This window comes from Perognathus longimembris, chromosome 3 (assembly GCF_023159225.1).
Source record: "Perognathus longimembris pacificus isolate PPM17 chromosome 3, ASM2315922v1, whole genome shotgun sequence".
In the NCBI taxonomy this organism is placed as follows: domain Eukaryota; kingdom Metazoa; phylum Chordata; class Mammalia; order Rodentia; family Heteromyidae; genus Perognathus; species Perognathus longimembris.
The window spans coordinates 110,946,844-110,961,668 of NC_063163.1; the positions used below are offsets into that span (position 1 = coordinate 110,946,844).

At 40.1% G+C, this 14,825-nt stretch overlaps 1 protein-coding gene across 1 annotated transcript in view; it reads left to right on the forward strand.

Moving 5' to 3' along the window:
• Cul5 (cullin 5) overlaps nt 1–14,825 on the forward strand; it is a 45,409-nt gene that overhangs the window by 7,788 nt on the left and 22,796 nt on the right. Inside the window, exons 2-7 of the mRNA XM_048343786.1 lie at nt 4,382–4,491; nt 5,677–5,776; nt 8,492–8,668; nt 12,648–12,789; nt 14,194–14,339; nt 14,422–14,502. Coding sequence (XP_048199743.1) covers nt 4,382–4,491; nt 5,677–5,776; nt 8,492–8,668; nt 12,648–12,789; nt 14,194–14,339; nt 14,422–14,502 — 756 coding nt within the window. The remainder of the gene's footprint in view (nt 1–4,381; nt 4,492–5,676; nt 5,777–8,491; nt 8,669–12,647; nt 12,790–14,193; nt 14,340–14,421; nt 14,503–14,825) is intronic.

A 14,825-nucleotide genomic window follows, 5' to 3' on the forward strand; every position in this document is an offset into this window, starting at 1 on the left:
GGATCACTAAAAGCCATCTGACACTTACCTTGGTGTAGAGTCAGTAGCTGCCTGCTAGGCTTTATAAACAAAGCAGGCTACAGCTCAGGTTAGAACAGTAATATCAACAGGTTTTCCTTTCATAAATACTGAACATCCATTCTGCGCATCCTGTTTTGTCATGATCCAATAGTGAATAGGACAGCCAAGCTCTTCACTGTGAGGACTTATATTCTGGTAGATAATGTGAATGAAGTAATGAAGGCTGTGATGAACATAGTATATAATTAATAGTATTCATAAGGTGTCCACCACTTATTTACAGGAGAAATTAATTTGGATTCTTTTCCACTAAACACTTTTTTTAAACTGTATTCTGTTGAATTTTCCTTCTTTTCCAAATCATGACATTTTAGTCAGATCCGGTAGCTTTTTTTTTTTTTTTTTGCCAGTCCTGGGGCTTGAACTCAGGGCCTGAGCACTCTCTGGCTTTTTGCTCAAGGCTAGCACTCTACCACTTGAGCCACAGCGCCTCTTCTGGCCTTTTCTATATATGTGGTGCTGGGGAATTGAACCTAGGGCTTCATGTATATGAGGCAAGCACTCTTGCCACTAGGCCATATTCCCAGGACCCCCCCCCCCCCCCCCGCCCCCAATTCCCCTTCTTTGTCTTACCTTTTTTCCTTGTTACTAAGGCTTCCTGCTGTCTGGTCTCACATTCCCGTCATTCTTCCACCTTGGCCTCATCCACTCTGCTGTGTTACAGATGTTTGTTGCTGCACCCTGGCTGTATGTTCTATTTAAAAGTGATGGTGGGCTGGCAGGGTAGTTGAGTAGTACAGAGTGTGCCTAGCTTGTACAAGGTCCTGGTGAAGATTACCATCACCACCAAGAACAAATACCAAGAAATAAACAACAAAAACAGTGCAGTTGCCAGATGCTGGTGGCTCATGCCTATAATCCTAACTACTCAGGAGGCTGAGATCTGAGGATCACAGTTCAAAGCCAGCCAGGGCAGGAAAGTCTGTGAAACTCTTGTCTCCAATCAGCCTCTCAGAAAGAGCCAGAGTGGTGCTGTGCCTCAAGTGGTAGGTTCATGCCTGTAATCGTAGCTACTCAGGAGGCTGAGATCTGAGGATTGCAGTTTGAAACCAGCCTGAGTGGGAAAGTCCCTGTGAGACTCTTATCTCCAATTACCCAAAAGTAGCACCATGGATCAGGTGGTAGAGCACTAGCGTTGAGCAAAGGGACCCAGGGAAAGGGTCCAGGCCCAGAGTATAAGCCCTAGGACCAACAAAGAAAATTCAATTCCTACATGGAAGGATAACAGTTGGAGGCTAGCCAGGGCAAAAGTTAAAGAGATCTTGTCGCAAAAGATAAGCTGGGAATATGGCTTAGAGGTAGAGTACTTGCCTAGTATGCATGAAGCTCTGGGTTCCATTCTTCAGCACTAGCCTTGAGCAAAAAGATGCCAGGGACAGTGCTCAGGCCTGAGTCCCAAGCTCCACGACTAGTCAAAAAAAAAAAAAAAAGCTGGAATATAGTGGTATACATTTGTAATTTCAGCTAAGTAGAAGGCAGAAATAGGAAGCCAGCCAGGCAAAAAAATCAGACCCTATCTGAAAAATAAAAATTTAAAGCAGAAAGAGTTGGAAGCATGACTGAAACGATGGAGCACTTGCCTACCAGGACCCAGAATTCAAACCCCAGTACCACCAAAAAGAAAAAAATTCAAACCCATAGCCAGTCGAAGTGTTTCTTCTGCCAGCTTAAAACTTTGGTCCTGTGTGTAGAGGAGCAAGGGTTTTTCATCAGTTTGGAAGGCTTTTCTGAGGAGGTATTCTGAGTCAAAGGTCTTGAGTGCCCTGATGAGTTTGGCTTTATTTGAGGAACACCTTTAAGAGGCGAGTGTGGGATGGAAGGGAAAGAAGGCTAGCATGGCCAGAACATAGACTTGCTAATATTCAAATATTTACTGTAGCTTTGTGGTTCTTTTGGTTAATGAGTATTGGAAAATGTGGTTTTAAAATCACATAACTTAAGACACTGTGGGCTCATAAGCAATATGGGAACTCACATATTCAAGTAGTTGACCCTTGTAATTCACATGAATCATTTAAAGTATTAAATAGATTTCTTTTGTGAAGCTATTACAGAACTATCATAAAAGGTAGTCTATGATTTAGTTAGTAACTTCATAGAAGGAACATTCGAAAAAATTGTATTCAAAATATTATGGGCAGGAGTAAATAGAGATTAAAAATGGGGGGTAGGACTATGGCCTAGTGGTAGAGTGCTTACCTCACATTCATGAAGCCTTGGGTTCGATTCCTCAGTACCACATAAAAACAAAAAAAGCTGGAAGTGGTGCTGTGGCTCAAGTGGTTGAGTGCTAGCCTTCAGCAAAAGCAGCTCAGAGATAGTGCCAGGCCCTGAGTTCAAGCCCCAGGACTGGCAAACAAACAAACAAAAGACTTAAAAAAAATTCTGTGGGTGCTGTTGTTTCTTGCCTTCCCTCCAACTTCCTTCTTGTTACGGGGTAAGAAACGTTCGAGGTTCGAGGGAGGGGATTCTCTGTCCCTCCCAAGAGTCCACTACTCAGAGACAGTCTCAAGCAAAAAGATGGATTTATTGGGGAAGCATAAAGCGAACTGACCAGCCAGGGACACAGCACAGACCTGGGAGCTGAAACTGCAAGAGTGAAAAGCGGGCTGACAGGCCAGGGACACAGTGTAGACTCGGTAGCTAACACCATGACCCCGAGCAGTCATCAAATTGGGGTTTATAAAGGTAAAAAGCGTAGCACAGATGTAGGGGCTTGACGCAGGGGGTAGAGCACACAATTAAGTTCACAGATGTAGGAGGTTGACTCCGGTAGAGCAAATAAGACATTTATAGAAGCAGAATTTTGGGGTCAGGTTGACCCAATAAGATAGAGTCAACTCTATTCTCCCCAACATTTTCTACCATGTTTTTCTAATCAAGATGGAATCAGCTCTACAACACTTTTCACCCCAATTTTTCTTATTTTAAAAAAAGTATAGGCTTTTTTGTTATTTCCTGAACATTACATTATTATGTAGCATTCACAGTATTGTAAGTAATCCAGAGATAATTCAAAGTGTATGTTGTGATATGGAAATACGATGCCACTTTATATAAGGGAGTTACATAAGCATTAAGTTTTGTGATCTGTGGATATCTTTTCTTTTTTTCTTTTTTTTTGGCCAGTCCTGGGCCTTGGAACTCAGGGCCTGAGCACCAACCCTGGCTTCTTCCCGCTCAAGGCTAGCACTCTGCCACCTGAGCCACAGCACCCCTTCTGGCCGTTTTCCATATATGTGGTGCTGGGGAATCGAACCAAGAGCTTCATGTGTAGGAGGCAAGCGCTCTTGCCACTAGGCCATATTCCCAGCCCCGATCTGTGGATATCTTGTGGATACTGAGGGACAGTTATTTTTTGTGAGGAGCTTAAGACAACCATGAGCTAAGACTACCCTTCACTCTTGATACCAACCGGAAAGGCTCATAGAATTTACTGAAAGCAGTTAAAATGATTGTTACTGTTTCTTATTGAGAAAGGCTTCAAAATCAGCCACCAGAAGAGACGCATAGGGCAGTCTAGGAGGGTTCCAAACACTGCAGCTTCTGTTGTCGCCTGCCCTCCTGTAGTCAGCACACATTCTCTTCTGGCATCAGTGTGTGGCACTGTGCTTGGGTTCTGCCAGCTTTCACTGTCCAGTCTTACAGAACTTCACAGAGGCATGCATGGCTGATTGTACACACAGATTATTTCAGTATCCAGGTTGATTGATAACTGTGACCCAACCCAAGTCACATTTTTAGTCTTTCTGAATTAGCCAGTTTTCCTCTTTTAAGACCATATAGATGTAGCTACTCCCTCAATCACATTGCCAGCCTGTTATTTAGTATGACTCAAGGCCCCCAAGTTGTACTGGATGTACACTTGAAATGCTCAGGGCTTACGTTCCAGAAGCCAACAAGGAAAGACCAGACCTCCTTTGGAATAAGGAAAAATTCTTCATTACATAATTTTATGCATTAAATTTTTCCTGCCACTGCTCCCTCTTCGCCCCTTTTCTCCCCCCTTCCACCTCCAGTTCTTCCTGCTTTTTTCTCTGGGCCTCATGAAGAGTAAATTACTTCTTGAGCCTGCACTAATGGTAGACAGCCCTACTTTTCCTATAATACACTTTCTCTTTTATGCTTCCTATGATTCCTTGACAGAAGATAAAGCCTAGAGACATTCTATATGGAAAACTATTTTTTTTTCTCAAATTGGAGTTCTTTGTTTCTCTGGCTGTCTCTTAAAAGGAAAAAAAAATGGCATTGCTAATTTAACTGCATTTAAATTAAACTTATTTTATCTTTTCTCTTTAAGAATAAAGGTTCTCTTCAGTTTGAAGACAAATGGGATTTCATGCGTCCTATTGTTTTGAAGCTTTTACGACAGGAATCTGTTACAAAACAACAGTGGTTTGATCTGTTTTCGTAAGTAATCAATACCATGTACTACTATAAAGTAATTTTTCTTTTTGATGTCTTTCAGTTCCCAAATTGACTCTGACTGGATGGTGTGTTTACCTCTTAAAACTTGTTACTGGTTGGGCTGGGAATGTGGCTTAGTGGTAGAGTGCTTACTTAGCATGCATGAAGCCCTGGGTTTGATTCCTCAGTATCACATAAACAGAAAAAGCCAGAAGTGGTGCTATGGCTCAAGTAGTAGAGTGCTAGTCTTGAGCAAAAGAAATTCAGGGACAGTGCCCCGGCCCTGGGTTGAAGCCCCAGGTCTGGCAATAAATAAATAAATATAAAAAATGGTTACTAGTTATATTGGGGGTCTTCAAGACCTCCTGGGATCAATGGATTTTCTAGGTGACTCATAGGGCTGAACATCTAGTCATACTCAGAGCTATAATTTATTACAATGAAAGGATGCAAAACCAGCCAAGGGTGAACTTGGGGTATTTGAGGGGGAAATCCACTTGAGCCATAGCTCTGCTTGTGGCATTTCGCTGGATAATTGGAGTTTCGTGGACTTTGCTACCTGGGCTGGCTTCATACCTCCATCCTCAGATCTCAGTCTCCTGAGTTGCTAGGATTATAGGTGTGAACTAGTTGTGCTTGGTGACATGACTTTATGATGGAATTTTATACAACGTACAGCAAAAAATTAAGGAGAAAACTAATAAAAATGAAAACAAATGTATATATGTGGGATAACAAGAGTGCTTGATTTCTGTTTTTATCTTTGGGCAGTACTTGAGTTTGAACTCAAGGTCTTATGCTTGAAGATAAATAGGCACTTTACCACATGAGCCATGCTCCAGCCTTTTTTGCCTTATTTTTATGGAAGGGCTGGCATTTATGCCCTAGGTAAGCCAGCCTTAAAATACTATCCTGCTTATGTTTCCTATTTAGCTGGGATTATAGGCATATACCACTATGATCGGCTTGTGTGTTGAGATGGAAGTCTTGCTAACTTTTATCAATTGAAGTTCTTCTGATTGCCTTACAGTAACTGGGATTACAGGTGTGAGCCAACAAGTTCAACTGAGTGCTTAGTTCTTGTTAATGGATTCAGATACCTTTAACTTGGTCCACAGAAACTACTAACAGAGCTTAAAATGAGTTTTATTTGATTATTAATGATTGTTGCATGCTTTATTTTTACAGGGATGTGCATGCAGTCTGTCTCTGGGATGATAAAGGCCCAGGAAAAATTCATCAGGCTTTAAAAGAAGATATCCTTGAGTTTATTAAGCAAGCACAGGCAGTAAGTCAGCAACTTGGATTTTATTTTGGATTGCTGTGTTTCTTTCTCTCTCTTTTTTCTTCTTCCTTTTTTGGAGCTTGCTATTGACTCTGGACCTCATAAGATTGGTTTATTGGTTTTAAAACTACCGAGACAATAACATATTTTGTTTGTTTTTGTTTTTGTTGCCAGTCCTGGGGTGTGGACTCAGGGCCTGAGCACTGTCCCTGGCTTCTTTTTGCTCAAGGCTAGCACCCTACCTCTTGAGCCACAACACCACTTCCGGCTTTTTTCTGTATATGTGGTGCTGAGGAATTGAACCCAGGGCTTCATGTATACGAGGCGAGCACTTTACCACTAGGCCATATTCCCAGCCCGACAATAACATATTTTATGAGATTGAGGGTAGGACTTCCTGAAGTAATTTTAAGTATCATATTGCCTGTTGACACATTTGTTAGATTTTAAAATTGTCAACTGAGTACATGATTGTCCTCAGTTAAAAGTTATCTTTTAGCACATGGTTATACATAAATCTGTTTTTACTTATAACTAATAGCTGATGGTAATTTTTTTCAATTTCAGATCTGATTGTAAAATCTTGGCTAGCCATTGTATTGCTGGTGCTGAGCTGAAGTTAGTGCTCTTGTATTGATACTGTATATAAATCCTCAAGTTTATTGAAATGAATACAAAGCTCACTTAGACATTTGACCACTTAGACATTTGTTTTGTTATTTGTTTTTTGGTTGGTTGTAAGGCTTGAACTCAGGGTCTGGGCTCTGTCCCTGAGCTTTTTTTGCTCAAAGCTAGCACTCTGTCACTTTGAGCCACAGTGACACTTCCAGTTTTCTGATGGTTAATTAGAGGTAAGAGTCTCACAGACTTTCTTGCCCAGGCTGCCTTTGAACCATGATTCTCAGATCTCAGCCTCCTGAATAGCTGGGATTACAGGCCTGAGCCACCAGTGCCTGGCATTAGTTTATTTATTTATTTTTATTGAAACATTTGTCTTTTGGAAAGAACTAATGCAAATATAATTCATTACTTTGAAACAATAATACATGGTGTTGCTCATGAATGAGTTCCTTACCACTTTGTGAAGGAACCTAAGGACTTGAGATTATTTTCCTTTGTAATAAAGTGAAGTCTGAAACTGGAGGACTAGAATTTCCTCAGTTAAATTTTAATATCAGTATCTTATACAACTTAGGAAAAGTTGTTTAATAGTGTTAAATATGGGAAGTGATGCGGTGGCTCAAAGTGGTGGAGCGCTAGCTTTGAATAAAAGAGTTCAGGGACAGCACCCAGGCCCTTAGTTCAAGCCCAACTACTGACAAAAAACAAAAACAAAAACAATCTAAAAATATTAAATATTGCTGGTAGCTGGTTGCACATTCTTGTAATCCTGGTTATTTAGGAAGCTGAGATCTGAAGATCATGGTTTGAACCAAACCTGACAGAGATGTTTTGGAGACTCTTATCTGCAATTAACCAGCAAAGCAGTTGGACTTGACATGTGGTTCAATCAATACAGAACCAGTTGTGAGTGAAAAACCCAAGGGAAAGCATAAGGCCCTGAGTTCACACTCTGGTACAAACACAAATAAAAATGTTAAACAGTGCTAGTGCAATATTTGTATGTCTCACATAATTATATGTCTCACACCTATAATTATAGCTACTTAGGAAGAGATCCAAGGATAGTGGTTTGAGGCTAGCCCAAGTAAAAAGTTCACCAGACCCCCATTTCAACAGAAAAGGCAGAACACAGTGATGTATGTTTGTAATCCTAGCTTTGGTGGGAAGTGTAAATTGGAGGACTGTGATCCAGGGTGGCCCTGGCAAAAAAAATGAGTCTTTATCTCACAAATAAAGCAAAAAGGACTGGGAAGGCTGGGAATGTGGTTTAGTGGTAGAAAGCTTGCCTAGCATGCGTGAAGCCCTGGGTTGATTCCTCAGCACCACATACACAGAAAAAGTCAGAAGCGGCGCTGTGACTCAAGTGGTAGGCTGCTAACCTTGAGCACAGAAAGGCTCGGGGACAGAGACCAGGCCCTGAGTTCAAGCCCCAGGACTGGACAAAAAGGGGAAGAGTTTCTGGGGGTGTGGCTCAGCTGGTAGAACACGTGTGCGGTTTTTTTTTTGTTTTGTTTTTTTTTTCTGCCAGTCCTGGGCCTTGGACTCAGGGCCTGAGCACTGTCCCTGGCTTCTTTTTGCTCAAGGCTAGCACTCTGCCACTTTAGCCACAGCACCACTTCTGGCCTTTTCTATATATGTGGTGCTGAGGAATCGAACCCAGGGCTTCATGTATACGAAGCAAGCACTCTTGCCACTAGGCCATACAGTGGAGGACTGGGAATGTGGCTTAATGGTAGAGTGCTTGCCTAGTATGAAGGCAAAATGGGATCATAAAATATGTGATCTTTTGTGACTTCTTTTCCCCACTCAGGATACTGTTTTCAAGATATATCTGTTTGTCATCTGTATTTTTCTGGGTGCATACTATTCCATTGTTTATCCCTTCATCAGTTGATGTACATCTACATTGTTTCCACTTTTTAATCAGTTTTGAATAATATTGCTACTGTACAAGATTTTCAGGAATACATGTTTTAATTTTTCCTGGATAAAATGTGGTTGTATAATAAATAAGTTGAAAATGGTGGTGCACATATGTTTTGTTTTTAAAAAGTCTCCTACATTTATTTCAATTTGGTACACTTCTTTTTTCAGCGCGTCCTGAGCCATCAAGATGACACAGCTTTGCTAAAGGCTTATATTGTTGAGTGGCGGAAATTCTTTACACAATGTGATATTTTACCAAAACCTTTTTGTCAACTAGAGATTACTTTGCTGGGCAAACAGAACAGCAACAAAAAATCAAATATGGAAGATAGCATTGTTCGAAAGGTAAGTCAGTTTCTCTCCCATGGTTTCTCTAATAATCCTCTTCTAGAAAGAGTTATTTGAAGGCATTTCAAAGGTTTTTCTTTTCAGTTCTTCTTGAGTGTTACTGAACAGATTTGTCTTTCATCCTGCGGGGAGCTTCTGTTCTTTTTATGTGGTCTGCCTTCAGACATTACCTCCTTCAGTTTTCCTTCTTGCTTTTGGCTTTTCCTATTTTGTTTTTAGTATTTTGCTTCATTTCCTATTCCTTCTTTGTGTATTTGTCTTCCTGCAGATCAAATTATTCTTTTTCTTTCAAAAATCCTTTTACTAGATTGTCTTCTTAAAACTGTGTTTAATTATGACTATAGTGCTGTCAACTTCATATTTCCTCTTTTTTTTTGGGGGGGGGGGTTGGTCATGGAGCTTGAACTCTTGGTCTGGGTGTTATTCCTGAGCTCTTCAGCTCAAGGCTAGCACTCTACCTCTTTGGGGCACAGCACCACTCCAGTTTTCTTGTGGTTAAGTGGAGAAAAGAGTCTCATAAATTATCCTGCCCTGGCTGGCTTTGAACCATGATTCTCTGATCTTAGGTTCCTTAGTAGCTAAGATTACAGGTGTGAGCCACTGATGCCCAGCTCTGTCAACTTTTAAATCTTTTACGTAATTGTAGTTATTATAAACTTAGTACATATTTTGGTTATTTTCATATTTCCTAATTAAAAGCTGGTGTGGTCATGATTTAGTAGAAAGAATTCAGCCCTGAATGTGAAGGAGTCCCAGATTTCCTTTTCCATTCTGAATTATTCTTTAACCATTTGAATATAATCAGATTTCTATGTATTTGTGGTGCTGGAGATTGAACCCAGGTCCTCACACATACTGAGTACATGTTCTACTGCTTACATACTCAGCCATTACTAGAGATTTGGAATGTAAAGAATGGCTGTTTGAATTTTAAATAACTTTCAATTTGCTGTGGTGGTTGTAGTGACAAATTCAAGCATTACAATAGTGTGCTCTTGGCATTGTTGACACATTCCTGTCTTTATTTTTTCTTTTTTGTGCAGGCCTGGGGTTTGAACTTAGGGCTTGGGCACTGTCTCTGGCCTTCTTTTGCTCAAGGCTAGTGTTCTACCACTCAAGCCACAGCTCTAATTCCAGCTTTTTGGTAGTTTATTGGAGATAAGAATCTCATAGACTTTCCTGCCCAGGCTGGCTTTGAACTGCAATTCTCAGATCTCAGCCTCCTGAGTAAGATTACAGGTATGAACCTCGAGCACCCAGCAAGAAATATACTCTTTACCTGACTTATATAGCAGTAACCCCTCTGTATATCACCTTTATAATAACAATTAAAAAGTTACAAAAAAAAAGGCCAGGAGTTTGGCCTAGTGGTAGAGTGCTGGCCTATCTATCATGCATGAAGCCCTGGGTTCGATTCCTCAGCACCACATACATAGAAAAGGCCAGAAGTGGCGCTGTGGCTCAAGTGGCAGAGTGTTACAGCCTTGAGCAAAAAGAGGTCAAGGACAGTGCCCAGGCCCTGAGTTCAAGCTCCAGGACTGCCAAAGAAACAAAAACAAAAAAACCCGAATGTTACCTGTATCAAAACTCTGAGAGTTGAGTTACAGGAAAAAATATAATAGCCTGGGCTAGCAATGTGGCTTAGTGGTAGATTGCTTGCCTAGCATGCATGAAGCCCTGGGTTTGATTCCTCAGTACCACATACACAGAAAAAGCCAGAAGTTGGGGCTGGGGATTTAGCTCAGCGGAAGAGTGCCTGCTTGGCGAGTGCAAGGCCCCGAGTTTGGTCCTCAACTTTGGGAAAAAAAAACAAAACCTCAAACTATAAAAGAAAAAGCCAGAAGTGATGCTGTGGCTCAAATGGTAGAGTGCTAGCCTTGGGCAAAAAGAAACCATGGACAGTGCTCAGGCCCTGAGTTTCAAGCAGGATTGGCCAAAAAGAAACACACACACACACGTATATGTATATATGTTGTCTCAGGTACATAGTGATCTATAGTAACTTGATCCTTGCTATTATTGCTGCTACTGTTAGTGTATCTGATGTGTGAAATAGGAACACTGGCAGGTACTCTGTGTGTGTGTGTGTGTGTGTGTGTGTGTGTGTGTATGTGTAATTTCTCTCATTTTGATGGCCATCTATAAGGGAAATGTGCATTTTTCATTATACACTAATTGAAGGAGATTTCATGTGGTATTTTCATAGATACTGTACTTTCATCAAGTTCCCACCTATTATGTTCCTTTCCCCCCTCATTACCCTTCTTGTCAAACAGCATTTAGTGGGTTACATTCTGCTATCTTCCTGTGCATGTATAACATATTGCGATCTTGTGTACTCCCAGTTCTTAGACAATCCTCTTTTCAAGTTCATGTCCAGTGTCCCAACTAAGTTTTTAATGTGTCAGTACTGATATGCACATGAGGGTATTCTAAACATACCAATCTTTCTTTTTTAAATTAAATTTTATTGATAAGGTGATGGTGATGTACGAGGGATACAGTTACATAATAAGGTAGTGAGTACATTTCTTTTTTTTTTTTTTTTTTTTGGCCAGTTCTGGGCCTTGGACTCAGGGCCTGAGCACTGTCCCTGGCTTCTTTTTGCTCAAGGTTAGCACTCTGCCACTTGAGCCACAGCTCCGCTTCTGGCCGTTTTCTGTATATGCGGTGCTGGGGAACCGAACCTAGGGCCTCGTGTATCCGAGGCAGGCACTCTTGCCACTAGGCTATATCCCCAGCCCGTGAGTACATTTCTTATCATATCTGTTAGACCCTCTCTCATTTTTCTTTCCCTTCCCTAGTTCAGATAAGCATATATACAATATCCATTGTACCAGAATCATATACAGCAACCACATGGGGTACACCACAGGAAATTCACCTAGTACGTAAAACCTAATGACAATGATAAAATCTTCCTGTTTCCATCTCTTGGAGTTCATTTTGCTTAGCCTCGTCTTATATAATCATATGTACGTAGCTGTTGAGCTCTTGTGAACCTCTGATAGGTCTATCCTAGACCTTTTTATGCTTATTCAGTAATTGTTTGGTTTTAGAGACATAATGTAAAGTTGCTGACCAAAACATGTGGAAATACCATTTGAAAAGAAGTTTGTTGTTTTACAGACATGATCTCTACTGTTCTCCGCCCCCCAACATCGACATATCAGGGAGACCATGCGCCTTTCTTTGTTCTCTGTACTCTAGGCTTGTCTTGTTCAACATTATTTTTTCCAAGATCTGACCATTTCCCTGCGAATGCCATTATTTTATCATTTGTAATTGCTATGTAGTATTTCCATTGTGTACATGTACCACATTTTTTGGATCCATTCATCTGTAGTGGGGCATCTGGTCTGTTTCCATATTTTGGCTATCGTGAATTGTGTAGTGATAAACAAGGATGTGCATGTGTCTTTATGGTATCCTGGATCCTGTTGTTCAGGATAGATGCCTAGGAGTGGTATGGCTGGGTCATAGGGTATGTCTATGCTGAATTTTTTTTTTTATGCTGAGTTTTTTGAGGAACCTCTATACTGTTCTCCAGAGTGGTTGTACTAGTTTATACTCCCACCAGTGGTGGAGAAGGGTTCCTCTTTCTCTGCATCCCCTCCAGCATTTGTTTAAACATACCAATATTTCTGAAATGTGACTTGGAACTATAGAAGAAGCAACACTTTCCATATGTAATTATATTTAGTTTAATTGTTACAATACTGGAACTGTGTTGTTCCTCATTTTACACATAGGAAGGCCAATGAATAAGTAACAGAGCTGAGATTCAAACTCAGTTGTGTCTGATTCTGAAATACTTGTTCTTTACCCTCATGCTAATAGACTATTTTACTAGTCAGGTGAATTGCACCTAGAGTATGGTTTCCTTTTTTAGTGTTTGTACTATAATTTGTGTGTGCCTATGTGATACTTTGTATACTGATAATTGAAATAATGCCCTATTTTCTCATTTTCCTAGCTTATGCTTGACACATGGAATGAATCCATTTTTTCAAATATAAAAAATAGACTTCAAGACAGTGCCATGAAGCTGGTTCATGCAGAAAGATTAGGGGAAGCTTTTGATTCTCAGCTGGTCATTGGAGTAAGAGAATCCTATGGTATGTTCTGACATCTCCCCTACCCCCACTGGGATTTGAACTCAGGGCTTGCTTGGATTGATTGATCAGCTGGCACTCTACTACTTGAGCCACACCTCCGGTCTTGCTTTTTGCTGGTTATTTTGGTTTCTTTGTTGTTTTTGCCAGTTCTGGGCTTGAACTCAGCCTGGGCACTGTCTCTAAGCTCCCTTTTGCCCAAGGCTAGCACTCTACCATCTGAGCCACAGTGCCACTTGAGGCTCTTTCTGTGTATGTGGTACTGAGGAATCAAACCCAGGGCTTCATGCATGCTAGGTAAGTACTCTACCACTAAGCCACATTCCTAGCCCCTGTTTATTTTGTTTTGTGGTAGTTGGAATTGAACTTGGCACCTTATGCTTGCTAGGGAAGTGCACTATTGGTTGAGCTGTGTTCCTAGTCCTTGATTGTTTTCCGCTCATTTGCTTTGTTTTTGTTTTGTTTTGATGGTTTCTTGGTGGTGCTGGGTTTGAATTCAGGGCCTCATGCTTACTAGGAAGGCCATCTTACCTGTTGAGCCAGTCTTTTAGCCCTTTTTTGTCGTGGTTATTTTTGAGGTAGGGTCTTATTCTATGATTGAACCAGTTTTAGCTGCAGTTCTTGTACTTGAGCTTCCTGGTGTCATTGGTGGGTGACAGGTGTGCAACACTGTACCCAGCCATTGATTGGACATAGAGTCTCACCTATTTTTATTCCTGGATTGGCTTTGAACCTCAATACCCTGATGTCTGCCTTCCAAGTAACTAGTATTACAGACTTGAACTACTATGCTCAGCTTGGTATTCTTTCTATTTAACTCTTTAATGGTAGGTCTTGCTGAATTCTGGCTACTTAGTTTGATATTGGAGGCTCTCCACAGCCATTCCTAATTCAGCATGCTATTTTATCTTCTAGTAACTTTATAATTACCTTACACTACCTACTTATAGTTTGTGTTCTGAATATTTACATACTTTATTTTATGCAAAATTTTATACCTTAAGAATCAGTTTCAATCTCGCCTGTTCTGTGAATAGTATCTTTTTTTATATTCTCTGTAACACATTAAGATATTTGATCATTTTTTAAAATTCTTTTTTTGTGTGTTAATAGTTTCTTAATCATGGATTTAATAGTTTCTTTCCTATCTAAGCTAAAATATTGGTCTGTTATAGCACTTTATAGTACTGTTATACTATATATGGTATCATTTATTACTTTACTGTTTTGATGATTTTTTTTTCAAGGTGATTTTGTTTTATGTGGTTATGTGGTTATGTGTTTTTGTGAGCATTGTCATCTTACCTGTTTTGGCTCCTAAAATTTGCTCTTCATTTCTTGTGCTCAAAATACTGATTGAAATCATAGTTAAAAATTGTTTGTTTGTTTTTTCTTTCTATTTTTCAGTTAACCTTTGTTCTAATCCTGAGGATAAGCTTCAGATTTATAGGGACAATTTTGAGAAGGCATACTTGGACTCAACAGAGAGATTTTATAGAACACAAGCACCCTCATATTTACAACAAAATGGTGTGCAGAATTACATGAAATATGTAAGTCAGAACTCAATACGTTTGACAATTTGAGCTATTTTCTTGATATTCTTAAAATGATTGCTATCTTGTTTCCGGGTAGGCAGATGCTAAATTAAAAGAAGAAGAAAAACGAGCATTACGCTATTTAGAAACAAGACGAGAATGTAACTCTGTTGAAGCAGTAAGTCATTTTTTAATTGTATTCCTTCTTATGGGAGTTTTTCAAGTAATATAGCACAGGGATGGCAAATACATGACACTATCATCTTTCTCATGTCTGACCTGCATTCCTAATTATAGAACTTCCTCTGTGAGCAGAAGCAGAGTTCTAAAGGCACCTTACTCAGAACACATTGTCCTTTATATCTGGTATGCAAAATAAAACCTTTGACATCCCTGCTCTAGATTCTACTGTACTTAATGTATATTTAATTTTTGATCATTTTCCTAATCAAAGATAATAGCCATGCTAGACGTTTTCAAAATGAGAAGTTCATGTAGGTG